The following is a 25,693-nucleotide window of genomic DNA, read 5'->3' on the forward strand; positions in this document are numbered from 1 at the left end:
GCTTCTTGGTAAAAATGATGTTTATGACTCTTAAGCTATAATGACTTTCTAATGCATTTCAACATTTTGCAGTTTGAAATGAGAACTTGACTCTTCATAAAAGCTCTTGTGCCTTAAATTACTCATTAACATATGGTAAGGGGTATAACATTTATCATAATCTAGGAACCGGCAGATAGGAAGCTAACCACTCAGGAACTCAGGTATGCCTATTTACATTAAAACAGTGAATGTTCTTTGTTCATGAATATTCATTATACTTTGTATTTACTCAGTAAGTAATACAGGCCTCAAGTCAATATTTTCTGAAACCTATATTTCACAAACTAATGGCATGTCGGTTCACATATTTAAATATTTATTAAACCAATTCTAAACATCGGTTGTACTTGCTCCTGAATCGTGGGCTATTGATATTTTTCTAAGCAACATTCCTTCCAGTGTCTGTCCAGCCATGTATCTTACAGGCTGCTTGTTTAATGCAGAGATATAGGGCAGCAGGCTTCTCTGTTTTGTTATAGCTGTTGGGTCAGAATTTTACTGCTTCTGGCTCAATGCCACAGAGAGAGGTTTCCTGTTGGAATCAGCTCTCTATTCAGCGTAATCTCTGTAATAAAATGGAAATAGGAGGAGAGTATCTCAAGCAGCGATCTGTTATCAAGCCCAGGTTAATAAAGTGGTAAAGCGATCCGTGGGTTTGGAGTCCCTTCTGCTCTGTGATGGAGCTTACGTCTCGTGCCCAGGGTTTTATCAAGAGTTTGCCCCCATGTGCAGCAGCACGAGTTGGGACACAATGATAAAATCATGATCTTTTCTTTTATAAATTGACAGAGTCTCGTAAATGGGCGTGGTAATAGCCATCCACTGAGTTGGTGGAACTCTTTGCCCAAATAGATGTGATGGTCTTAAAATTGGGGGAAGGTCTTAGGCTGAGAGTTGGCATTATTTAGTAAGGTCGTTCCATTACTGCCGTGTTTCACTGGTCACGAGAGGCTCTTGAGAAGCAAACTGGCAGATAATCCTGGAAAAATGTAAGGAAATGCTTTCTGAGCAAAGCTAAGAAAAAGATAATTGTTTTTAGAACCACAAAAAGGCATGCTTACGTCTTCATAAACACTCTTCATTCTTACAAGACGGGTAGTCGACTGTAGTTGATTATTCCCCTGGGATGAATTCTTTTTTGTGATGTAATGGAAATCAGGGAGTCATCCCACAAAAGTTTCTGTTTCCAGAATGTTCTGTGCTACATTGCCGCTTTAACAAGAGTGACAGATCAGTCCTTTTGCTACCTTTTTTTTTCCTTTTTTTAGGAGTGCTCATTATGTGACAAGCACCGGCTGAGTATCTTATGTACATTGTCTCAGCATAACCTGGCAATAGCTTCAGGAACTAGGCCCTGTCATTAATTTCGTTTACAGATGAGAGAAGTGGGATTCAGAAAAATCAAATTATTTGCCCAGGGTTACCTGGGAAGTGGCATAGCTGAGTTCAGATACAAATCTGACTCCAAAGCTCAGGGTATTTTTTTTTTTTTAAGATTTTATTTATTTATTTGACAGAGATCACAAGTAGGCAGAGAGGCAGGCAGGGGTGGGGAGCAGGCTCCCTGCTGAGCAGAAAGCCCCCAATGGGGCTCGATCCCAGGACCCTGGGATCATGACCTGAGCTGTAGGCAGAGGCTTTCACCCACTGAGTCACCCAGGTGCCCCAAAGCTCAGGTTCTTAACTCTATTAATGTAATGTCTCCCAAGTACATGCTTAGGAACTTCTTTATGGCCTTACGACTAGCCCAAGCTGTCACGGATTCTGTTCTGGTTACCTGTTTGCTATGTCACAAACATTGCCAAAACCTAGTGACTTAAAAAACAGTGAAAAGCAGTTATTTTGATCATGAATCTGCAGTTAGGCTCCCATTCACTGGGGGAACTTGTGTATGTTCCCCTTAGAGTCGACCAAGGCACCATCATAACCAAGTGGGTCCATCTGTATTCCAAGGCACAAAAAATGTTTTAATAGAAGAGATCTGTCAGGAGTTGTGTCTTGTGGGAATGTTTGGTCTTGTCACGAGGACTTGGTAGAATCCTACTTGTTAACTGTTCTCAGGGGTTGTCAAAGTCTTGGAATGCTAGAAAGTGATTTTGAGCAGCTGGGGTGGTTGGCTGGGGACTCCAGTTCCTCTCCACATGGGTCTCTCCAGCTTCCTGTTAGCATGGCTGTAGGATTTCTAGAGCACATAGTCGAAGAAACCAAATCAGAAGCTACAGGAATTCTTCTGGGGAGCTTTGGGCATAACACAGCATCACATCTTCCATATTCTCTTGGTCAAGCACGTCATTGAGCTGATTCACATTCCAGGGGAGAATTGGATTCCATGTTTGAATGGGAAGGATCAGGTTCTTTGAGCCTATTGCAGTCTATTACTTCACTTACTATTACAGCCTCTTAACTATTGTTCCTCTTTCCCTCCTGGTCCATAGACACTCTGTAGACAGAGTGATCTCTTTATAATGGAAGTCTGTAAAGTCTTTTTTTTTTTTTTTTTAAGATTTTATCTATTTATTTGACAGAGATCACAAGTAGACAGAGGGGCAGGCAGAGAGAGAGAGGGAGAAGTAGGCTTCCTGCTGAGCAGAGAGCCCGATGTAGGGCTTGATTCCAGTACCCTGAAGGCAGAGGCTTTAACCCACTGAGCCACCCAGGCGCCCCGGAAGTCTGTAAAGTCTTATGATACTCCTCTGGTGAAGAACCTTGAGGGGTAACTCATCTCACTCAGAGTAACAGCAGAAGTCCTTACGGTGGCCTCCATCTGCTTGTGCTGCTGAGTCTTCATCATCTCTCTGATCTAAGGTTTTACGGTCTCTCTTCCTACCGTAATTCAGGAACCAAGTACGTTTCTGCCTCAGGGCATTTGCATTTAGTGTTCTGTTCCTGGTTTTCTGTTCCCCTACCCTCCTTTCCTTTAGACCTTCTCAGTGAGGCATTTCCAAACCTAGGACGTTGAAACTCCACTTCCACTACCCATGATTTCCTACCATTCTTATTCTTTTTCTCCCTTATGCTGAGTGGCACACTTCATACGTATCAGCTCATTTATTGTGTATCTCCACTCATTAGAGTATAAACCCCATGAGGACAGAGACTGGTTTATTTATTTACTTTTTATTATTTTATTTTATTTTATTTATTTGTTTTTGCCGTGTCCCAGTACCTGGAACAATACCTGGCACATTAGCAGATGTCTAGTAAGGATTTGTTGAATACAAGGAGGAACTTGATTGCAACCCAGGTTTAAATTCTCATGGTGTTGATGATTTTGAAGTATCTTAATTTTTTACTATAGCTTACTATTTCATAATGCTGTGGGATTAAATCTGTTTGGGATTCCAGGGTGCAGGATTTCCCTGAGATCACAAATTCCCATCTCCTCTCCTTTTCCTTTTTCGGAAACATTCAAAGGACTTACTGTCTTAGGATGTTCGATTAAGACCCCGTGTACCTTTCTTTCAGCAAATTAGTGCCAACCTCTGCACACCCAGGCCGTCCTGGGCACTGCGGATGGGGTGGCACAGACATAACCCTAGTCCTGAGGGTGTTAATATTCTGGTCAAAGAGAAAGCAAATCGGTGTGCAGATTACATAAGCTGATACAGAGTGTGGAGAGTGCCATGAAGGAAATATGCAGTGGTCTAGGAAGGAGAATTAGAGACAGGGAAGGGTTCAGTTGCAAAGTGGCTTTTAGGCTGAAATCTGTGGCAGGGGGATGTGAGAGACTGCGAAAATCTGAGGCAGGGCGTGGGAGGGAGAATCAAAGAGAGGGAGAGGGAGAAATATACTGTAAATAGTGGCAATATACTGTTTTGAGGGCCCCATACTCATGACCTCGACTGAACTTAATTACCTCCTAGAGTCCCTACCTGCAGATAGCTTCACATTGGGAATGAGAGCCTCAAAGTATGAATTTTGGGGGGTTACAGTTCAGTCCATAGCAGTGACATTTGAGCAAATGCTTGAAAGAGATTTGGGAGCAGTCATGAGGCAGTCTGGTGAAAGAGTGGCCACTTGGGGCAAAAGTGTGGTAGGGATGGAGATGAGTTACAGCAAGTGCAAAGGCCCTGAGGCAGGATCCTGCCTGGAGTTTTCTAAGAACAAGCAGATACAGAGTGTGACATGAAGCATGTGGTATTGAATTTTAGAGATTAGGCCCCAGAGTTATGAAATCTGGGGGTTTATTTCCAGAATTAAAGGGTTAAGGCCCCCTCTTTAACTGGGTGATGGTTTGAGGCAAGTAATATACCCCTTTCTGATCCTGTTTGTGCATTTGAGAAGTTGGGATATTAATACAATGTTCGCAATTCTATTGAGATTTATAGTAAGTGCTGAATAAATGGTTTTGGTTGTGATAATAGTAGACTTATATTAGTAATTCAACCCCCATTCCTGTTGCTGCTGTTTTTCCTTCTTTTCCTTCTCCTGCTTTTGATGAGTTTTGGAATTTTTATTGTCCCAATTCCTTGACCCCATGTAAAGATTTCTGAATTTGGGATCCATCAGTACTCCCTTCTCCAATTAACTTTGATGACGTGTCATCACCCTCGTTTTCAGAATTTGTGTGACCAGAATCATGTGAGTGGCAGGTGTGTGAACACTATTGTGGAAAACTAGCATTGTATTCTCCTTGTGAACTACGGGCCCACAGTTGTTGAGTGTAGATTGTAGATTGACAGGGATGCCTGCAGTGGCTCAGTCCAGCTCTGATGGCTGAGAATTTCCCTCAGGATTCCAGGCCTACGTCCCTGAGCCTGCTGTGGTGACTCTGGACTTCAGGTACTTCCCTCCTGAGGAGTGTGTTCCTATCTGGATGGTGGGGATGTTTGTCTTTTTTGTGCTCCTTGATGCATTCTAGAATTTTTTTGCAGCAGGTACTTTTTATATCTGAAGAGATGATGAAGGCATTGATGTTATTAATTTTAAAGTTAGCCACTTCTCCTCAAAATTTGATCAAGCCCTATTCTGTGAATCTTCTCTTTTCCATTTCCATGTATTTTGGTGTAAATGCCATTAATTGACATTAGTTGGTATTCATTGAATGGTTTAGAGAACCACTCTTTCCTCTTAAGTGCCTCATTTCCTGTTTTACCTACATAAAATAACACTTTTCTTGTACAAAATGTTGTAATGTCTCTTTTAAAATGAATAGCTTTAATCTCTTATTACTCTTCTCAGATAGAACATGTATTACATGTTGAGGGTAGAAACAGCTTTCTGGATTTCCCAGGTGGCTCAATTAAATACCCTTTAAAAAAATTTTTTTTTGTTTTTGGTTTTGTTTTGTTTTGTTTCAAGAAGCCACGAATGTGGAAGGCTATGGCAGTAGATTCTGGATTTATTAAAGACTTCGACTCTTTGTTCCCTCTGGGAAAAAATGTGGTTTTCCCACAAGATGAGAGTGTAACTTCTGGGTAAATAGGTTAAGAGGCAGGTATGTGGTGAAAACTGCTTGTAAGAACTCCAGAATCATCTATCACATCAGCAGGTCTTCACCTGCTGACAGGAAGCTAATGGCAGTCCTAGCCTCCTGCCAAATGAAGGAAATAAAGATTGGCTCTACCCTCCCTTTGCCCTTGATCAGCAGGCTGTCTTGACAGGGATGACGAATTAGATGAAACCCAAAGGTGAGGACCAATAATATTCGTGTGATACGGCATTGAATTAATATGTGTAAAATAAAACACAAACAGGTAAAACGATGCCATGTTTTCTAAGAGATTGTTCCTCTGTCTCAATAAGATGCCATTCACGTTTCATGAGTTGATTTTTAACATTTCTGTCTCCCATAACAGTCATTGATTTCACCCTTGATTTGATTTGATCTGGACTCATAGTGGAATCAGTTGTATAGCTGACAAGGGCATAATTTACATTCTTGGGTTAAGGAGAATCCTGTAGGCTTAACATGCTGTAGCCATCTTAGAAGGCAGCCCACTCACCCACCTGATGTCTCTGAGATAAGGATGCTTGAGAAGAGCCAGTTTCTGTTAGGAAGCATAGCATAATATATTGTTTAATGTAATAATTATTTTAAGTAACTTATAAGAATGAACATTTCTACCTGATTTTCCTTTTTAAAAACTGGCCATTTTCTAAGGCCTTTGAGACCTCCCAAAGTGGTGTAATGAAATAATTCTTGTAAAAGTCCATCTGAATACACACAGGATTTTCTTTTTCTTTTTTTTTTTTTTAAAGATTTTATTTATTTATTTGACAGACAGAGATCACAAGTAGGCAGAGAGGCAGACAGAGAGATAGGGGGAAAGCAGACTCCCTGCTGAGCAGAGAGCCCGATGTGGGGCTCGATCGCAGGACCCTGAGATCATGACCTGAGCCGGAGGCAGAGGCTCAACCCACTGAGCTGCCCAGGTGCCCCCACACAGGATTTTCAATTTATCCTATCAGCACAGGTGTACGTACATCACCGTCTCCATTTTCCAAGCAAATGTTTAGAAGCATTAATAATTGGTTTTAATTTCACCTCCAAAAGCTACCTAATTTAGCTTAAGAATGAAAAATAATTTCTATGACTCAGCTGTCTAGGAATTGTAGTCTGTAACATTAAATGAACAAGAGTTGTGGTGAGAGAGGTCCTACATAAATGTGACTGTAATTGCTCATTGAGAAGTGAACTAATCGAAATGAGGGCAATAATAGTTAATCAGCTGGCTCTAGATCATTTTGTAGTTGTACCAACTTCATTTTTTTTTTTTTTTTTTTTGCTCATGACTTACAGTTATGGAGATAATTGGCAAGCATTAGATAAAGTAATGGAGAGTCCCAGGGTGGGAAGAAGTCAGAGGAGTAATTCAGCTTTCTGGGAATCTGCTGATGTCATGGTTATTGAGGGAACAGCATAAGTGGCCGAGGAACAGTAGCAGAGTCCTGAGTGAAGTCAACTCCCTGGGAACCTACCCTTCAGTGATGTTCACATTACTCACAGTTCTTTGTCTTTCTGAAGACAATCTTTGAATATGAAAAGAGTTTTGGGTGTCAGTAAAGCCTTTGCAAGATGAATGCTGGTTTGAAAAAAGGGAGTGGGAGGGAAGCCCCTGTTGAGAAAGAAATTGACCCTTCCATACGATGTTGAGATATCCTAGAAATGTTACTGTTCCCACTTTGTTGTCCTTTATACTGTAAAGGCTATACTTCTGTGTGTTTATGGTAAGGAGAAACGTAAGTAGGGCTGTAGATTCTCTTTTGTACAGGCTTCTTGGGATAGCTAACTTCTGTTTCTTCTTGTAGCATGTCATAGCCCATGGTACACAATATTCCCCTGGTTTGCTTTGACATAGGAGAATGTATACTTGATGGGAGCCAAAGTAAAAGGTACATGGTGAGGACTGATTGGCTGTCAATTCGCGAAGGCTTCAAGAACTATCATGCCTATGTCAACTGAGAACCAATGTATTTATGAAATCAATGCAACACCCCCCTTTTTTAAAAAAAAATATCCATCTTGAATTGCTCTTAGTATTGCTCTGTTTTGATACTAAGCATAAATTGATTTCTCTCTTCATATTCAGCCATAAAGTATTTGTCCCATCCAGCTGTTTCATCCTTTCAATTAGAAAGAGTTAATCATCTGAATAATAACGTGATACCTCGGAATTAGGGGACTTGAGGTCCTCCAATTCCAACACTGTCTTTCAGCAATAGGCATTTTCTTATAGGTGGATGCTGGTGCTTCATGATAAATGATTAACAAAAATTATGATGTTTAGGGGTGCCTGGGTGGCTCAGTGGCTTAAGCCGCTGCCTTCGGCTCAGGTCATGATCTCAGGGTCCTGGGATCGAGTCCCGCATCGGGCTCTCTGCTCAGCAGGGAGCCTGCTTCCCTCTCTCTCTCTCTGCCTGCCTCTCCATCTACTTGTGATCTCTCTCTGTCAAATAAATAAAATCTTTTTAAAAAAATTATGATGTTTAGTTTTGTTAACTTTGATTTCTTTATTTTTAAAAAATATTTTATTTATTTGAAAAAGAAAGGGTGCCCATGAACAGGGGGAAGGGGCAGGGGAAGAGAGGAAAGCAGACTTCCTGCCACAAAGGGAGCTAGCGCAGGACTCAATCCCAGAACCCCGGGATCATGACCTGAGCTGAAGGCAGCTGCTTAACCGACTGAGCCACCCATGCACCCCGACTTTGTGATTCCTATCAAAAGACAGTGCAACGACTTGTGATTAGAAGTTCTAGACATTCATGTGAGAGGTTTTCAAAGGTGGTGATTAAAGACAGAAGATTTTGTGTAGATCGGGGGAGAATGCCCACTAGGGAGAACTGAATTGGGCATTATGTGTAGGAAACCTGAGTTCCCTGTTTGCAGTGTAATGAATGATCAATATCTCATTTCTTTTCTTTCTTTCACAGCTGTTTCCCTTAGAAGCAGAGTGGGCTGTAGTGTTGACGCTTCTCTCCTGATGGCCAGTGTTTGTTGAATTCATATTCCGAGCAGGCTCCACATTTTATATGTGTCCTTCGGAGGGAGATGCTATTATTCCTCCCATTTTAGAGATGAGGACACCAAGGCCCAAGATATTTCACTTTGCTATGGTTGCACAGTTTGTCAATGTTAAGAGCTGGAATTTGAATTCACCAAGTCTGATTTTAGTTTTTATAACATTTTATCTTGTCATTCTGGGAGAACTCTAGGCGCCTGCAGTTTTTAGGGAAGTGACATAACGTGGTCAGTAATTCCTGAGCTCACACTTGCACTTGGTTTGTGTATTGGGAGGACTCAGGGAAGCAGCTGTTAAATTGTTACATAATGTACATATTGTGTTCATGGAAATATAACAACTCCTGTACTAAATTGTAATATCCTTGAGGACAGAGACTACTGTGTATTTACCTCTGTATCTCTGTGGGATAATATTCACAGCTTTATTGATACACAGTACTGTTTCTATAAAATTCATCCCTTGAAAGTGCACAATTCAGCATTTCTATTGTATTCCTAAAACCATGCTACCATTGTAGCTGACTTTAGAACATTCTCATTTACCTCCAGAAGAAACCACATGCCTGTTAGGAGTCACTCTTTTATTTTATTTTATTTTTTTTTAGCTAAAGAAAGGAAGCTGCCACATATTAGAAACATTCAGCATTGGACTTACAAAGTTGCCTAATTTCTGGAAACTTGATATTCTTAATTAATTAAAGCTTTTCACCAAAATAATCATTTTCTTTCACATTTGCTTTTGAAATTATCTGGTATAGATTGTTGGAATTCATTCATTCCATCTTATACAGACAGTTGCTGTCATTAATTGGGAGAAAGTAAAAAGTATTACCTGTCATAATGGAGGAAGCCTATCCGACGTAATCCCCTTTATCATAGACAGCCTTGAGTACTAAGATATAGCATTACTGATGGCCGGAATTCCTTTCTGAACAAAAATGCCTCAAGATAATTCTCAAAAGTTGATTTTTGATAAGCATGCATCTAGTGTTGGAGACTCTTATCCTTTGTTTCCTGAATGCTGGATGTTTAAAATGAATCAATGACAACTTTAGAATTTTCACATTCCTGTTTTTAATGAGCGCAGGATTTCCGTGAATTTATAGTGCCAGGGATCCCTCCCCCGCGTAAAAGAAAAAGAGCAGTTTCAAGTTATTGCCTAACCTCCCTCTTCACTGGATTCTGGTTCAGTTTACCTCATTCTCTGTTAGAGTAGCAAGACATGGACGGCGCCTGAGTGGCTCGGTGGGTTAAAGCCTTTGCCTTCAGCTCAGATCATGATCCCAGGGTCCTGGGATCCAGCCCCATGTCGGGCTCTCTGCTCAGCGGGGACCCTGCTTCCCCCTCTCTGCCTGCCTTTCTGCCTACTTGTGATCTATCAAATAAATAAATAAAATCTTTAAAAAAAAAAAAAAGAGTAGTAAGACATGGCTCCTGAGTGTTGGGTTTGGGATCAAAGAAGTCATGAGGGAGAAGCGTTTTCACCCCCACACCCAATTTCATCAGCCCCCTTAGCTTTCTTTGACGAGGTCATGTAATGATTCATTCCCCCCCCCAGGTGGAGAACTCTGGAGAGTCACCTGTTCCCTCCCCCTACCAGTTTGTTTCCCCACCCCAGTGTCTTCCTTGCACACAGGAGATTTCATTGCTCGGTGGCCACAAGATCCCGGGTTCAAATCTTGCCTCTACCATTTACCAGCTGTGTAATTTTTGGCAAGTCACCAAATCTCTCTGTGTACGTTTTCTTATCTGTGTGGTGGGGATGATAATGGTACTTAGTAGATAAGGATGGTAGAAGGATTAAGTGAGTCAATGCATATAAAGTATAAATATTAGCCTAAGTTCAGACTTTTGTAATGAACAAAAATATTTTTAAAGATTTATTTATTGGAGAAAGTGAGTTTGAGCAGGGAAAGGGGCAGAGGAGAGAGAGAGTCTTTTTTTTTTTTTTTTTTAAGATTTTATTTATTTATCAGAGGGGGGCGGAGAGAGCGAGCACAGGCAGACAGAATGGCAGGCAGAGGCAGAGGAGGAAGCAGGCTCCCTGCCGAGCAAGGAGCCGATGTGGGACTCGATCCCAGGACGCTGGGATCATGACCTGAGCCGAAGGCAGCTGCTTAACCTACTGAGCCACCCAGGCGTCCCGAGAGAGAGAGTCTTAAGCAGACTCACTGCTGAGCGCGGTGCACTATGTGGGGCTTTATCCTGGGGCCCTGAGGTCATGACAAGAGCTGAAATCCAAGAAGTGGACGCTTAACCCACTGAGCCACCCAGGCACTACTATGAATACAATTGATTTGTTATCTCATAAGGATTCTGTGATACATATGTTAGGAGTTGGTTGGACAGTTAGGTAGTCTGGGCCAGGGTCCCCAACAAGAAAATATGGAGTCAGGACAGCTCAAATAAACAGCACTAACATCCCATTTCGCGGCTTGGCTGGAACCGCACTGACATACTGCTTTGCAGCCCTTGCAGAAATGACTTCTGCAAAACGTCCTAAAATAAGACCGTTAACCACAAAGCATTTGTCGATTATCGTGGGCAAGGGGCAGTTATGACATAAGCCCCCAGATGTCAGCAAATGAAAGACCATAAGCACAGAGATAATCACTTCAAATATGGGACTTTCAAATATCTTAAGCCTTGATTGCTTAAGATAGTTCTGCAAAAGAGTTCATAAAACCCCCCAAACTCAGAAACTCTGAGGGCAACCCACTCAGGCCCTTACCCTCTCCTGGAGCTCTGTACTCTTGCTCCATCAAGTTTGCTCTGCTGCCCTCCACCCTTCTTCTGGTCTACCTCTTCATTCTTCAAAGCGGCATGACCAAGAACCCCAGGCACTCAAGGGACAAAATGTTTTGAACCCATAGTCGTACAGTAGTTACCCTCCCTGTTTTACAGGCAAGGACATGGACTACACTTAAAGGGATTTTTCTAAGGTCAGTGACAAAATTTAATTTAGTGACACTAAACTGGAAATAGAACCTGATTCTGCTTATATGGAGCTCCTTTCTCTTGAAAAATTGCTGCCTTTGTTTATTATCAGGAGTCAGTTGCTTGCCAGAGGCTTCCTTAGGCAAATACATATCTTTTTTCTGTATCATCATGTGGTGTACTCAGCACTCTGCAGCCTCCCCATTCATCCTTGGCATTGCGTGGATCTCCTTGAAAGGTGACCTGTTCAGACTTCTGATGACAGAGGACACCTGGCCTCCAGAAGAAGCATGCACCGATAATTTGGACAGTTGCTACTGAACTGTCTTCATCTTGGTGATTCACCTGGATCGGACACTCAGAACCGGTTTCTCTTCATCCTAAATCACAGTTGTAGAGAGTAAAGCTAGAAGTAAGGTCATGAAAACCAGATCAGATGCTTTCCGTCTCTCTGGTATCTAGGCCACTTTTTCAAATCATCAGCACAGTGGATCAAATGCCAAGTCCTGAGATCGAGCCAAAGCTGTAAGTCCAGGTCTGACTCTGAGAGCCCAGAAACCAGAACCCCTACCCGCCAGTGTCTGAAGGCAGGAGAAGATGGTGTCTCATCTCCAGCAGAGTGAATTTGTTCATCCTCTGCCTTGTTCTATTTGGACCCCCAGGAGATTGGTGGTGCCCACCTGCACCTGGTGAGGGTGGTCTTCATGCTAATCTCTTCAGGAATCACTCTCACAGACACAGCCAGAAATCCTGCTTTACCAGGTAACCCAAGCATTTTTTAACCCAGTCAGGTTGAGACATATGAACAACCATCACACCATGGGTGACTTTCCTTGCTCACGAAGGAAGACATCCTTTGAAGTCTTCAGGACTTCAAGGAAGGAGCAGCAATTTGTAGAGCATTCAATAATGTGTCAACAGCATCAACATTTGGGTTCCTGTCCCCCTAGGATTATTAGGTTGCCCTTTTAAATTTATTTTCTTTTTTAAAATATTTTATTTTTTTATCCATCAGAGCACAAGCAGGCGGAGCAGCAGGCAGAGAGAGGGAGAAGGGGACTCCCTGCTGAGCAGGAAGCCTGAGGTGGGGCTCGATCCTGGGACCCCGGGATCATGACCTGAATTAAAGGCAGAGGCTTTAACCCACTGAGTCACCCAGGCACCCCTGGGTTGCCCTTCTTTATTTTATTTTACAATGCCCTACAGGGATGGTTTCCGTTGTTTGTAAGGAGGCATTGAGTTGGATTGGACACAAACCCAATCAGACACTGGGCTCTTTGAAGACAACCTTTTTCTGTTGAAGACACAGCACAGCTTGTGTGTATGTGTGTGTGTGTGTGTGTGTGTGTGTGTGCGCGCGCACGTGTGCTGCTCACTGACACTCACTGACAGTTCCATTCCTGTGACCATGCCATTTCTGAGTCCCCTGAGCTGTCACATCTGAGACCACCAGCCTTTTGGGTCTTTATCTCCTCCTTCCACTGTCTGTTTTCTCATCTCCCCCTGCCCTCCACACTCGCACACCAAGTAAGAGTCTGACCAGATACTTGCAGCCCTTCCCAGGGCGCTGTGACTGCCTCATTCAAGGGTCTCCTCCTGTCACATTGGAATTTTTTCCTACTCTTTAACATATTCCTCCATCTCTCGTTCCTGGGTTTTCTCACTTTTAGGTCTTCTTTGTCGTCTTCGTTGTCTTCTTTTTAAGAGTTCCCTTTGATAGGAGCACCCAGAGCGTCCTCTAGTTTCCCCTTCATATTGTTTATTGTTCTTCCCCCACAAATTTTAAGCTTTCTAAGGATCTTGCTCACCCCCATCCCCTGACCCCAGCCAGCACCTTAGAAATAATTGTCAAGAGAATGAAAGGCGTGCAGGCATGCATTAGAAAATGCTGGCCTGGGCGCCTGGATGGCTCAGTTGGTTAAGTGTCTGCCTTCAGCTCAGGTCATGATCCTGGAGTCCCACATTGGGCTCCCTGCTCAGCAGGGAGTATGCTTCTCCCTCAAACCCTCTCCCGCCTCATGCTCTCTCTTTCTCTCTCTCAAGTAAATAAATCAAATCTTTAAAAAAATTCTCCCTTGATTCCCTATTTCCTGTCTCAGTACTGCTCCTTTGGCTCTCTCTCTTCCATTAAAAAAAAGAAGAAAGAAAGAAAGAGCGAGCGAGCTGGCCTGGGTCAGGGGAGGGGGAAGCGGGAGGGTGGGGAGAAGCAATTCTAACAAGCTTTGCTCTCACCCCAGCATCAGGATACTGTCCTCTGTGATGTACATACTTGGCCATTCCCTGGCACATAGTAAATGCTCAATAAATAGCAGCCGTTGATATTTTTGTTCTTTTTCCCTTAGTCCAGAGACACTTTCAGGAGTCCTGTACTATGGCCTAGCCTTGCTATGCTTCCTCAGTCTCTTTCCCAAGGAATGTAGATTTGAAAGGACACGAGGAAGAATCAGAGTGGAATTGTTTTAAACAAATGCCTGTTCTGTCATGAGAAAAGGTCCGTTTGATTTCCGTCCCCAAATCTTTTTGGATACTTCGTGTGGTGATACAAAAGTTTCGGTAAAAGTGACTGGTTTCTATTTAAGCATCCAGGAAGATCACATGGAGTCCACATTCTAGTGACACGTTTGGAGGCCTGTTTCCGCATACAAGGTGTGATAGAAAAATTGCTTGTTTTTCAAGTCTATCAAACACGTAAGACTATGTATACGTTCATGGATCTGTTGTTTCTAAATCTGTTTGGGGCATGAAGAGGTTTACATCCTTGGGATTGGTCTTTCTCCCTTCATGATTGTTGGGTCATACTGTGAATTTATGTCTCGTTTTGTAGCAAAATGCCAAAACTCTCTTCCCAGTGGGGGTACCATGTTGCAACCTTACCAGCAGTGTGTGAGAGTTCTAGCAACTCTGTACTAATGGCAGCTTCTGGTATTGTATGATTTTTAAAAACTATTCTAGTCATTGGGTGGCAGTTAAGCATTTCTTTTTTACATGAATGTAGTTAACATTTGTTTTTTAAAGTTTGATTTGAAGGTCAAATGTTGAGTAAACAGGATTGCGCGTCCTGAGATATGGCCAAGCTTGTGTGAGTAGTGACTGAGTGAATTTGTGGGAACAATACATTCAACGGTGCTCCCTCTCCATCAGCTGGAAAAATGAACAGCATCCGCCTGTCCCAAATATCTAATGAATTTCAAGCAATGCACATAATGGCCTTATTATATAGAATGATCCTTCCTTAACATTGGAGGTAGCTGAAGGAACTCTAATTTTTTGAAGTCTCATTATTAGATTTTGATAAGCAGGACCCAGACTAATTTCACAGCAGGTGAAACCATTGACTATTAACAATTTAATCTTAGTAGGGTAATGATTCTTCTATTAGCAATCTGGCCTTGAGACCTTTTGGACAGGTGCTGAGTGACAGCTTGCCCAAAAGCCTGATGGTGCTGGGAATACATAGCAGGAGGAACCAGCGTGTTGTGTCCTATCCCTAAGATTTTGTTTGCTGCCTCAATTGGATATTTCAAGGGAATTTTCAGATTAAGAAGAGAGAGCTGATGAGCTCCAAATCTAATTCCCTTTCTGTATAGAGCCATGATTTGTAGCGTTGATAAGGAAGGTCACTTTCTGATTTCCTCAGCAAGGGTCACTCAAGCCAGGTACACTAAAAGTTTATGAGCCATAAAAGGTGCATAAGAAGCAACCAGCCTCTCAAGCTTTAAAAGGCGAACTTTTGGAGGCACTGCTAATTCATACTGAGATATTCACTAGGGCTTAGCTCAAATTAATGTGTTAAGTTATGATCTGGTGGTGGTAAGGGTTGATAGTGTTGACCACCTTGGTGAAATCTGGTAGGCATTTTAACACTGAAAAAGGACTCTGTGTAAATCTTGAACAGATTGAGGTCTGTTTTTTCTTTTTTTAAGTAAAAATTAATTTTTTTGAGAGATTGAGAAAGAGAGTATGCAAGCCAGCCTGGGGGATGGGGCAGAGGGGGAGGGAGAGAGAGAGAGAATCCTCAGACAGTCTTCTCAGCTTGGAACCTAGTATTAAGGTCTTAATACCAGGACCCTGAGAGCATGACCTGAGCTAAAATCAGGAGTCAGATGCTTAATTATCTGCCACCCACATGCCCCTATATGTAGTATATTTCCATCCACTATATAAAGGCTAGTGTCAATGTCAGTGCTGGCTTTCTGTGACATGGAAACCTTGGAACGTGTTGTTTGCTTGATTCACATGGAGCCTGAATTCTTTTGCATGTTTTTGCAAGGACTACGTTAATATGGAAGATACTGGAATAGGATACCCAGGAATCAGATTGTTCAAGATTCCCCAGAAATAGGGGTGCCTGGGTGGTTCAGTGGGTTAAAGTCTCTGTCTTTGGCTCAGGTCATGATCTCGGGGTTCTGGGATTGAGCCCCGCGTCATGATCTCAGGGTCCTGGGATCGAGTCCCGTATCAGGCTCTCTGCTTGGCGGGGAACCTTCTTCCCCCTCTCTCTCTGCCTGTCTCTCTGCCTGCTTGTGATCTCTGTCTGTCAAAATAAATAAATAAATAAATAAATAAATAAATACATAAAGATTCCCCAGAAATAATCATTTTATTCAGTTTATAAAACACCAGAACAACTACAAACCCATTGGTACAATTCAGAGTAGGAGAGTTCTTTAAAGAAACAATCATTTTGTCTCTTCCCATTTCTGAACCCACACTCCTGAGGTTACCTCAGCTAAAGAGTTAGTATTATTCCACCGACGTAACTGTTTATTAGTTTAAAAAACATACAGTACCCATAGGGCTTCCTTCTCTATTTTCCAATAATATGCAGCAATGTTTTACATATTATTCAAGTTTACACAGTAACTTGTTTGTATCACTCAACTGAACATCATGGACATTCTTTCTGGTAATTACGTGTACATCTCCCTGTTCTACACATAGTTAAAAATTTCCTGAGGGTGAATCTACCATATTTCATTCAATCATTCCCCTATGTATGGGTGCTTAGTTTTTCATATTGGAGGACTGCTTTTGTTTTGGTCTTTTTCTTTTGTTTTTGCTACAAACCCTGCTGCTACAAATATCTAAAGAGATTTTTTTTCCCCCTAAGAGACCATAGCTCTGCTCAGCTTACTTGTTACATGACCTTGGGCAGTTAATTTCCTTAATTGTGCGCATGACCTTCGGAAGTTATTTTCCTTCTCTGACTCTTAGCTTCCTCATCAATAAAATGAGTGTAGTGATAGTCCTTACTTTTATATTTCTTGTAACAATTAAATATAGTAACATTGATTTAGTATTTAACACCTCGCCTGGGACATAAGTAAGGATCCAATAAATGGATGCTGTTTGTCCTTTCCTACTGTTTATCTCTCACTCCTGTTTTTGTTTGTGTGTTTGTTGGTTTTTTTGGAGGCTAGGAGGTGAGCACTGCACATATTTGCTTAAAGCTAATAACTGTAAGATCTTGTTGGCCCGATTTCTGGCTAGACAAGCAGAAGGCAGTGTTGTGGGCTGTAGAAAACCCCAGTTTGTCAGCCTGGTGATTATTTTTTTTTTAATATGCTGTCCCTGAGGAACATGATAGAATTTGTTTTACTTCTCTTCTGCCAGGAAGTAACCCTTCTGGCTTTGTTAGAAGCGTAGTTTGTAATAATTGTACCCACCCCAGATGGCTCCTGAAAACCCTTTGAAATGCCATCTGCCAGGCGTGTGTCCAGCCGGCAGCCTGTCATTCTGCTAGAAGAAAAGAGGAGGTGGGGCCCCCTCCCCTGCCCTTTTCTCCCTCGAGTCACTGAATGGAGCCTGGTCCTGTTGGCCCAGACCCAGGGCGGGTTGCTCAGAGGATGACTGGGAGTAAACCTCCTGCTAGCCTGTGGAGTAGAAAGGTTTTGTCTGGGTAATAAACCCTGAAGGTTTAGTGGGTGGAGACTCACCCGCCCCCATCTCCTTCCCCTGCAGCTCACAGGCCACTAAGCATATTTATTTACATGGGAAAATGGTATCTACGAGTTTCATGTTTTCTTCTAAAATGTAGCATTTTTGAAGGTCTTCATAATTTTGAATCCTTTCAGGAAATTAAGACCCAGGGGTGACTCTTGTCTTTAAAGTAAGTATGACAGATGGGTTCTAAAAACATGGTTGAAAGACACAGGAAAGAGAAGTTGGCTCAACAAGGAGAGGGTGGGGGGAAACCACCAAAATACCATTGTCTGGTTTCAGAAGACTTTAAAAACCTAACAAATCTTTTGTTGGTTTTATTTATCTTTATCTTTTAGGGGGTGGGGCTGGGGATAGGAGATAGAGGAAGGTAATGGAATTTTGGTGTGGGGGCTGAGTTGCCGGGTAGAACACATTTAGGACAGATCCCCTCAAAGCAAGTTTCAAAGAGTTTCTCTTCTTGCCCCACACTGGGATTTCCCAATATGCTATAGACTGCACTTTCCCAGTAGCAGGCTAAATGGCTTTTTTCACTTGACTCCAGGACATCACACCCTTTTCTTTTGCCCCTGCCTTGCTGACTGCTACCTCCTAGTCTCCTTTGGGGTGCTTCCGTTCCTTGTTTCTGAAAATTACAGGGTTTTAAGTGTTCAATCCCAACTTTTTGCTTTCATTTTGTATACTACCCCTCCCTCTAAGATTATTTCTGTTCTCTTTACCTTCAGATGCCAGTGGTTTACTGATCACTCTCAATTTTATGTCCCAACCTGCACGCCGACCTTCAGACTTACCTGGTCAGCTGTACACAGCCCTCTGCATCTAGGTGTCTAAGAGGCATCCCAGACTTCACATGTCCCGAAGCGAACACTTCCTTCCTCCAAGATTCTTTTAAACCCTTCAACCTGTATTGCTCTGAGAAACTTTAATGAATGTTTAAATGAATGTTTTTTCCCCTAAGAACCACTTCCTCCCTTGTCTCCTTGATTTCTATGAAGGGCACAAGGCCGTTTGCCCAGGTCAAAGAACAGGATGTCAGTCTTTATCGCTCTGTTTTTCTTACACACTCCATCCACTCCCATCAACAGGCTCTGTCTTCAGAATATAGACCCCTTGTGGCTTGATTAGTGTAATACGTCCATCTTGTGGACTGTGTCATAGCTGTTTGAAATAGTCACAATGTATGATAGAAATCTGATGGTTTCTTACTAGCTCTGCCCTATTCTTCTTGACCACGACCTGATTTTCTCTCCCATGGACCCTGTAATCACCACCTCGCTGATCTCATTGCTTCTGCTTGTGCCCACCTCCCCCTGCTCTGCCCAAAGCCTGTTCTCTGTCAAGCTCAATGATTTTTTTTAAAATTTTATTTATTTATTTGACAGACCAGAGATCACAAGTAGGCAGAGAGGCAGGCAGAGAGAGGGGGAAGCAGGCTCCCCTGCTGAGCAGAGAACCTGATGCAGGGCTCATCCCAGGACCCTGGGATCATGACCCGAGCTGAAGGCAGAGGCTTTAACCCACGGAGCCACCCAGGCGCCCCTCAATGATCTTTTTAAAATGAATCCTAGCACAAACACCTCCCCCCACCCCTCGGCTGAAAACCCTCCAGTGGCTTCTCATCTTCCTTGGGATAAAATATGAAGTGTTTGCTATGGCTCTCCTTAACCCTTTTCCATTACTCTGTCACTATTCCTCCGGCCTTTTTGCCTCTTCCTGCATTAGAGTTCTTGGCCCTTCCGCCTGCCCGGAATGCTTTCCCAACACCTTGGCAGGGCTCTCCATGTGGGCGGTACCTCCTTAGCCAGGCTTTCCCTAATCCCCATCCTGAAAGAGCTTCCCTCCTCCCCGGCAGACTTCCTTCTTCTAAGATATTTTTAAGCCCTTTAACCTATATTGCTCTGAGACACTTTAACCTATGTTTCCTATGGTGATTTCCACCTGAAATTTTGTTATACTCACACACATGTGTTTTCTGTCTTTCATAGTAAAATGTAAATTTCACTAGGGTAGGGGCTTTGTCTTGTTTTTCAGTGTTTCCCCAGTGCCTGCACTGGTGTCCAGCATGAATTGGGATCTCAATAAATAGTTACTGGAAAAAAAAAAAAAAACCTAGTGAGAGATGTAATGAGATATAAATATATATATAATATATATTATATATATATTGCCCCTGCCTTGCCCCTTTCCTATATATATGTGTGTGTGTATATATATATAAATATATATATAAATATATATATATAGCCTTTGAACTGTAGCATCCTGTCAACTCATTTCATTTTAACTATGACATAAACTATCGTATGTGCTGATGATTATTGCGCTATGTCTTCTAATAGATTGATTTCATTCAGTACACACAGCAAATCTACAGTGCATGTACCATTATTATCCCTGTGTCACAGATGAGGAAACCGAGTAATAACAGAAGCCAAGGACCTAAGTTGTTAAGACCACAAGTGGGGAGGAGTGGCAAGCCTTGAACTTACCATTCCCACTTCAGACACCTGCTCAGCTACAGTTTCTGGTATTCTCTGTGTTAATGCAGTACCTGTTATGTGTCTGACATCGAAGATGTCAATTTAAAAATTGTAAGCTACCTGAAAGGGCTTGTCATCAACTGTCGGGGGAGCCCGAAATAGGAACAAATCAGGAAATCGTACAAGAGTGGACTTCAGATACAAGCAGCTTCTTTACCGGAAAGCTCCAGAAAAGCAAACACATGCAATACAACCATACCATGGGGAGTTTGAGGCTATTTATAAAGCTCTGATTTCAGATATTAGAAAAACCATTTAAAATGTATTTAAATGTATTTAAATACATTTAAAATGTATTTATCTTGAGTTAAGTGTGCAACAAGTGTTGAGGGGCTTGTTTTTGGTTTGGGGGATTTTTTTGTTTTTTTGGTGGTTGGTTTTGTTTTGTTTTTTTGACTTAAGAGAAATGCTGGATGGTACCGTTAGGTGTGCAGACATGATCATTCTCATAGACAAGTATTGAGAGAACATTAGAGCCACAAGGCACATATAGCTGGTTACTGAATTGCTTTAAAGTTTTAGGGGGAAATCCTTGCTTATTAAGTCCTTAGGAGTATTGAAAAATCCCTGCTTATTATGTAGGAAAACATCGACCTTAGAGCAGCATAGGTATGGTGCTTTGCAAAGCAAGTTATGTGGATCATATTACCTAACTTGAATGTGAGAGCAGAAATCCTGTGTTTTGCTCTTTTTTGAGGCTTTATAGTATTTAACAGAGGTTCCTTGCACACACCACATAATTGCTTCTTGATTTGTTTTCTGTTCTCGGTTTGTGTGTAAATCATATTCCTTCCACACTACTTCTACACTTTTGGTTGAGATTAGGCTAAAAGAGAGGCACAGAGCCTAGCACCTGAGCTGGGTGACTCAAATCCTCTAGAGACCCTACATTATTCATAAGAAGAATTGTTGTATTTATTAGTCATTGAGAGAATGATCATGCTCAAGGGGAGAATTTTCTAGCAAATTCAGTGCCCCTTCTCTCCCATCAGAACTTACGGGTGGCCTCTTTTCATCAAACCTATTAATTACACCGAGAGCAGCAGCATTTTAATCCCTGGGAGATAGCCAACCACTGATCTTGGGCAATTGCATTTCTCTGGTGATGTGTTTATGCAGTGGGTGTCATTTTCTTCAAAGGGCTTATTACAGTGGAACTTGCCGGATATCCTTCAAAACACAGGAATTTTGAGGCCTTTGTTAAAAATATAAACCCCTTAGGCTGTGAGCTTAAGGTGGATAACTTTTTAGTATCTACTGGAGTCGTAAAAGCTGCTGATGGTGAATGTTGTCTGTCTAAAATCCCACTTGCCTTTTTCATTCAGTGCATTTTAAGAAATGATAAAAACTCACCCCAGGCTACCCAGCGGTGCTTGGATGGCTCTTGCTTCCATCCAAAGGTCACAAGCATGAGAGGGTGGAAGTGAGGCTGCTGTGCTGTTAGAAAAAAAGTTGTCCTTACCAGGTCCCTGTCTGGGCAGATGGGTGAGTAGGCTTAGGCTGTCCAGCTTACAGAACAGGTTATTCCAATTACAACCGAATGGGGAGCTTCCTGTTTTCATGGACTGATGGTGTCTTGTGTATCTGTCTTGTCGGCTGCAGGCACAACCCGATCTCCCAGAGAAGGAGAAGTGCCTGGCGTGGACTATAACTTTCTGACTGTGAAGGAGTTCTTGGACCTCGAGCAGAGCGGGACCCTTCTGGAAGTCGGCACCTATGAAGGTGAGTGTATCTGTGTGAGGGCCGTGAGGCTGCCTCTGTCCTGGGCACTGGTGAGGCACCAGAGCTCTGCAGGCAGGAGTGTTTTGTGAACTAGCGGAGTCTGATCAACGGTAGGAGACTGCAGTTCACCTTACTAAGATGGAAAAAATATGTGGTGTAAGGCTTTGTGGCACTCTTTAAAAATAGTTTAAAAATAGTTTGGAGGCTCTTTTTTTTCTCCAAGAGGTTTCTTCTTTATTAATTGAAGACTGTACGTGTGTGTGTGTGTGTGTGTGTGTGTGTTGTTGTTTTTGTTGTTGTGAGGTATGGGCTTGCATGGTATTAGAAAAAAGAGAGGGGTGCCTGGGTGGCTCAGTGAGTTAAAGCCTCTGCTTATGGCTCAGGTCATGATCCCAGGGTCCTGGGATCAAGCCCCGCATTGGGCTCTCTGCTGAGCGGGGAGCTTGCTTCCTTTTCTCTCTCTGTGCCTGCCTCTCTGCCGGCTTGTGATCTCGGTCTGTCAAATAAATAAATAAAATCTTTTAAAAAAAGAAAAAAGAAAAAAAAGTGGGAAAAGAATCATGGTCAATTTCAAAATACGACCTTACAGGTAGTTGTTTTTCTTTTCTTTTTTTTTTTTTTTGACAACAACTTGTCTGGGAAACAAGGAAGAGAAAGTCATTCTCTCCAGTTGTTTCTATTACAAATGACATAGAGGCGGAGTTACTTTGTTTCCCAATTAATTGTATCACTTTTAATCTTGAAGGAATAGAATGTCATTTTTTTAAAGCACTAATTGATTTTTAATGTATTTTTTGAATAGATAATACATATATATATGGTTCTTGAAGCACAATATCTCAAAAGTATGAAATAAGTAATCTCTTTTGTATATCTATCTTTATCTGCCTAATTTCAGATTCTCCTTTCTCTCCATATTACATCCAGTGCCGTGAGTTTTTGCTCACCCTTCTGAAATTTCTTTATGTAAATACAAGGACACCTGTGCCATGTGTGTACATAAACGTGTGTTCTCTGCATGTGCTCTTATTTCTTCCCTATTTTGTAAAAAAGGTAGTATACAATACATGATGTTTGGCACCTTGGTCTTTTAACAGTGTCCTATAGTTCTTTACAGTTTCAGTAATAGAGCACTTGAATTGTTTTGTTTTTTATTTTTTTATTTTTTTTTTTTTTTTTTAAAGATTTTATTTATTTATTTATTTGACAGAGAGAGAGATCACAAGTAGGCGGAGAGTCAGGCAGAGAGAGAGAGAGAGAAGCAGGCTCCCGCTGAGCAAAGAGCCCGATGCGGGGCTCGATCCCAGGACCCTGAGATCATGACCTGAGCCGAAGGCAGCGGCTTAATCCACTGAGCCACCCAGGCGCCCCTTGTTTTGTTTTTTTTTTTTTTTTTTTTTTTTTTTTTTTTTTTTTTTTTTTTTTTTTTAAAGATTTTTATTTATTTATTTGATAGAGAGATCACAAGTAGGCAGAGAGGCAGGCAGAGAGAGGGGGAAGCAGACTCCCCGCTGAGCAGAGAGCCCGATGCGGGGCTCGATCCCAGGACCCTGAGATCATGACCTGAGCTGAAGGCAGAGGCTTAAACCACTGAGCCACCCAGGCGCCCCTTGTTTTGTTTTTTAAATGGCTGTGTAATCTCTTTGTATCAGCATGGCCATGATTTATTTAACTATTTATCCCATTGGATAAAGATTTTTCATATTTCACAACACTACTGTGTTGAATCACAGGCATAAATCATTTCACACAAGTGCAAATAAGTCTATAGGATGAGATCCCCCAGATGGGATAGCAGGGTCAAAGCCAAATGTAGGGAAGAAAGTCAACGTACGTTTTCTGAAAACAATATTGTAGCTTGATTGCTCTTTTGAGTGTTATAATTTGAGACAGAAGAGCATAATATACAATTTAGTAGGTCAGATTATTAACTTGGTCAAATTATTGTGTGTACTTCTTTACAGTCTTTTAACATTTGGATTTATTTGGTGATCACAGGGACATTTTCAAGAGGTGATTTGCTTGGTGATCATAAGGACATTTTCAAGTAGTAATTTGTTTTCTTTTTGTTAAAAACAAAATGTACATACAAAGTGGACTATTATTTTTTTTTAATTTTTTATTTTTTATAAACATATATTTTTATCCCCAGGGGTACAGGTCTGTGAATCACCAGGTTTACACACCTCACAGCACTCACCAAAGCCCATACCCTCCCCAATGTCCATAAAAAGTGGACTATTATTTTATTAGGGATATTATAGCTTTGATATGATAATAGCCCTTTCTCCAGGCAGTGGCTAAAGGTTAAGTAATGGTCATGGATTTTAGTTATACTGATTATGGTTTGATATTTTTTGGAGGGGGGCGGGAGGAAGAGCATTATCTTTGTACCTACTGCTCATTTCCAAATTGTGAATATACTCTGGGCTGTGTTTAGATGTTAATCAAATTTCTGATTGTGAATTCAGGAGTATATCCCTTGAGTGCATTGCTAATTATCAATTGTCTCAGTTTCCTTAAAGTGTTGCGATTTGACTGGTGGCTGGGAAACTGGGAGGGGGTCTGAGAAAACCCAGCGCAAGGAAAATTCACTAAAGCCTACAGTGAGGGGAGGGAAGGAGGCTAAGTGGACTCTCCAGGAGCTTCTTCAAGGTTGTCTTGCAAATGCAAATCTAGTTAAAAATTCACGTGGCCCAGAATAGGGCAAATGTGAATCCTCTTTCATTAGCAGAAAGTGAATTGTTCTTATTTGGAATCTGTTATTATGCCCATCTGGGGAGCTTGAATCCCTTAATGTTTAAAAAAAAAAAAAAATTGCGTTTTTGGAAAGGTTGAGGGTGAGAGTGGTTGTGCAATGCCAAACAGTATGTGTTGAATTGGAAAAGTGAAGCACGTGGTGTGGACAACTTGTCTGGGAAACAAGGAAGAGAAAGTCATTCTCTCCAGTTGTTTCTATTACAAATGACATGGAGGCGGAGTTACTTTGTTTCCCAATTAATTGTATCACTTGGGCAGAGGTAACTGTTATCACAGAGTTTTCAGATGGATTAGCTGAAGCATTGAGGGACATGTTCAAGGTTGTACCACTGCTTCTGGAATGCTGGAGCCTGGAACCAAACCCAGCTCAGTCTGACTTTCACATCCTCATACTCTTACCGGCAAACCCCAAGGAGAATATCCCGAATGTACCTACAAAGTTGTAGAAATTACTCATCTGTACTTTGACCTAACTTCATGGTAGATAGCAACAGGGAAACGTTTTTCAGAGAGTGTCCAGTCGTCTCGTATAGAACCGTCTTTCTGTGAGCGTTGCTGCGTTGTTTTGGAGTTGAGATTTTCTCATGCCCAGCATTAATAACCCAGTCCGTTTTTCAGCCATTTGATTGTTCTGTGTTTGTCAGCCTTTGACCTTTTAGCTGTATAATTTCCCCACCATATGAAAGAGCTCATACATTTTTGGAACCCACTGAAGTGTATTATGTTGACTTTTATAAGTTTGAAGCAAAATGGAATTTTATGAAATGCCAGATACCGTTCAAGGAATAGGGCTGGCTAGACCTTTAGAGAACTTCCTCTGCCCTTGCCTCCCTTGGACGGGCCCCGACGGCTCTGTCTGTCGGACACTAACAAACGTGCAGGCTGGCCTGACGCCCTGCCTGAGATGGAATTTCAGCCCCTTTGCGGTGGAGCTGTGTGCCCTCCAGCAAGTCGCTTAATGCTCTGTGTCTCCCTTTTCCCTTTGCGGAAATGAGGATAATAATAGCGCTTCCTCACAGGTAGGATTAAATGAGACAATAATTGGAAAGAGCTGAGCACAGTGTCTGACCCATGTAAGCTCTCCATCAGCATCAGCTCTTAGATTTACACACACCATGGTCCGAAAGTGCCACCGTGGTGCATCTCCTCCCCCTCCCACTCGACAGTAAACCAGGGCATTTGCCAGTAAAACATCTTTATTTACTTCCCAGGTATTCACTGTCTTTTTTTCCTGTTTGGATTTTTCTCTCTTGCCCTGTCCTGGTTCCAGAGAGGAAAAGACTTTTTT

At 42.0% G+C, this 25,693-nt stretch overlaps 1 protein-coding gene across 18 annotated transcripts in view; it reads left to right on the forward strand.

The window, feature by feature from the left end:
- The window catches only part of MAGI1 (membrane associated guanylate kinase, WW and PDZ domain containing 1), a 636,195-nt gene that overhangs the window by 483,887 nt on the left and 126,615 nt on the right, over positions 1–25,693 (forward strand). For all 18 annotated transcript variants that reach the window (XM_013053627.2, XM_004738316.3, XM_004738317.3 and 15 more), the window contains exon 3: positions 21,526–21,645. In XM_013053627.2, coding sequence (XP_012909081.2) covers positions 21,526–21,645 — 120 coding nt within the window. The remainder of the gene's footprint in view (positions 1–21,525; positions 21,646–25,693) is intronic.

The sequence above is a fragment of the Mustela putorius genome, unplaced genomic scaffold, assembly GCF_011764305.1.
Source record: "Mustela putorius furo isolate JIRA1106 unplaced genomic scaffold, ASM1176430v1.1 tig00000095_pilon_pilon_pilon, whole genome shotgun sequence".
Classification (NCBI taxonomy): Eukaryota; Metazoa; Chordata; class Mammalia; order Carnivora; family Mustelidae; genus Mustela; species Mustela putorius.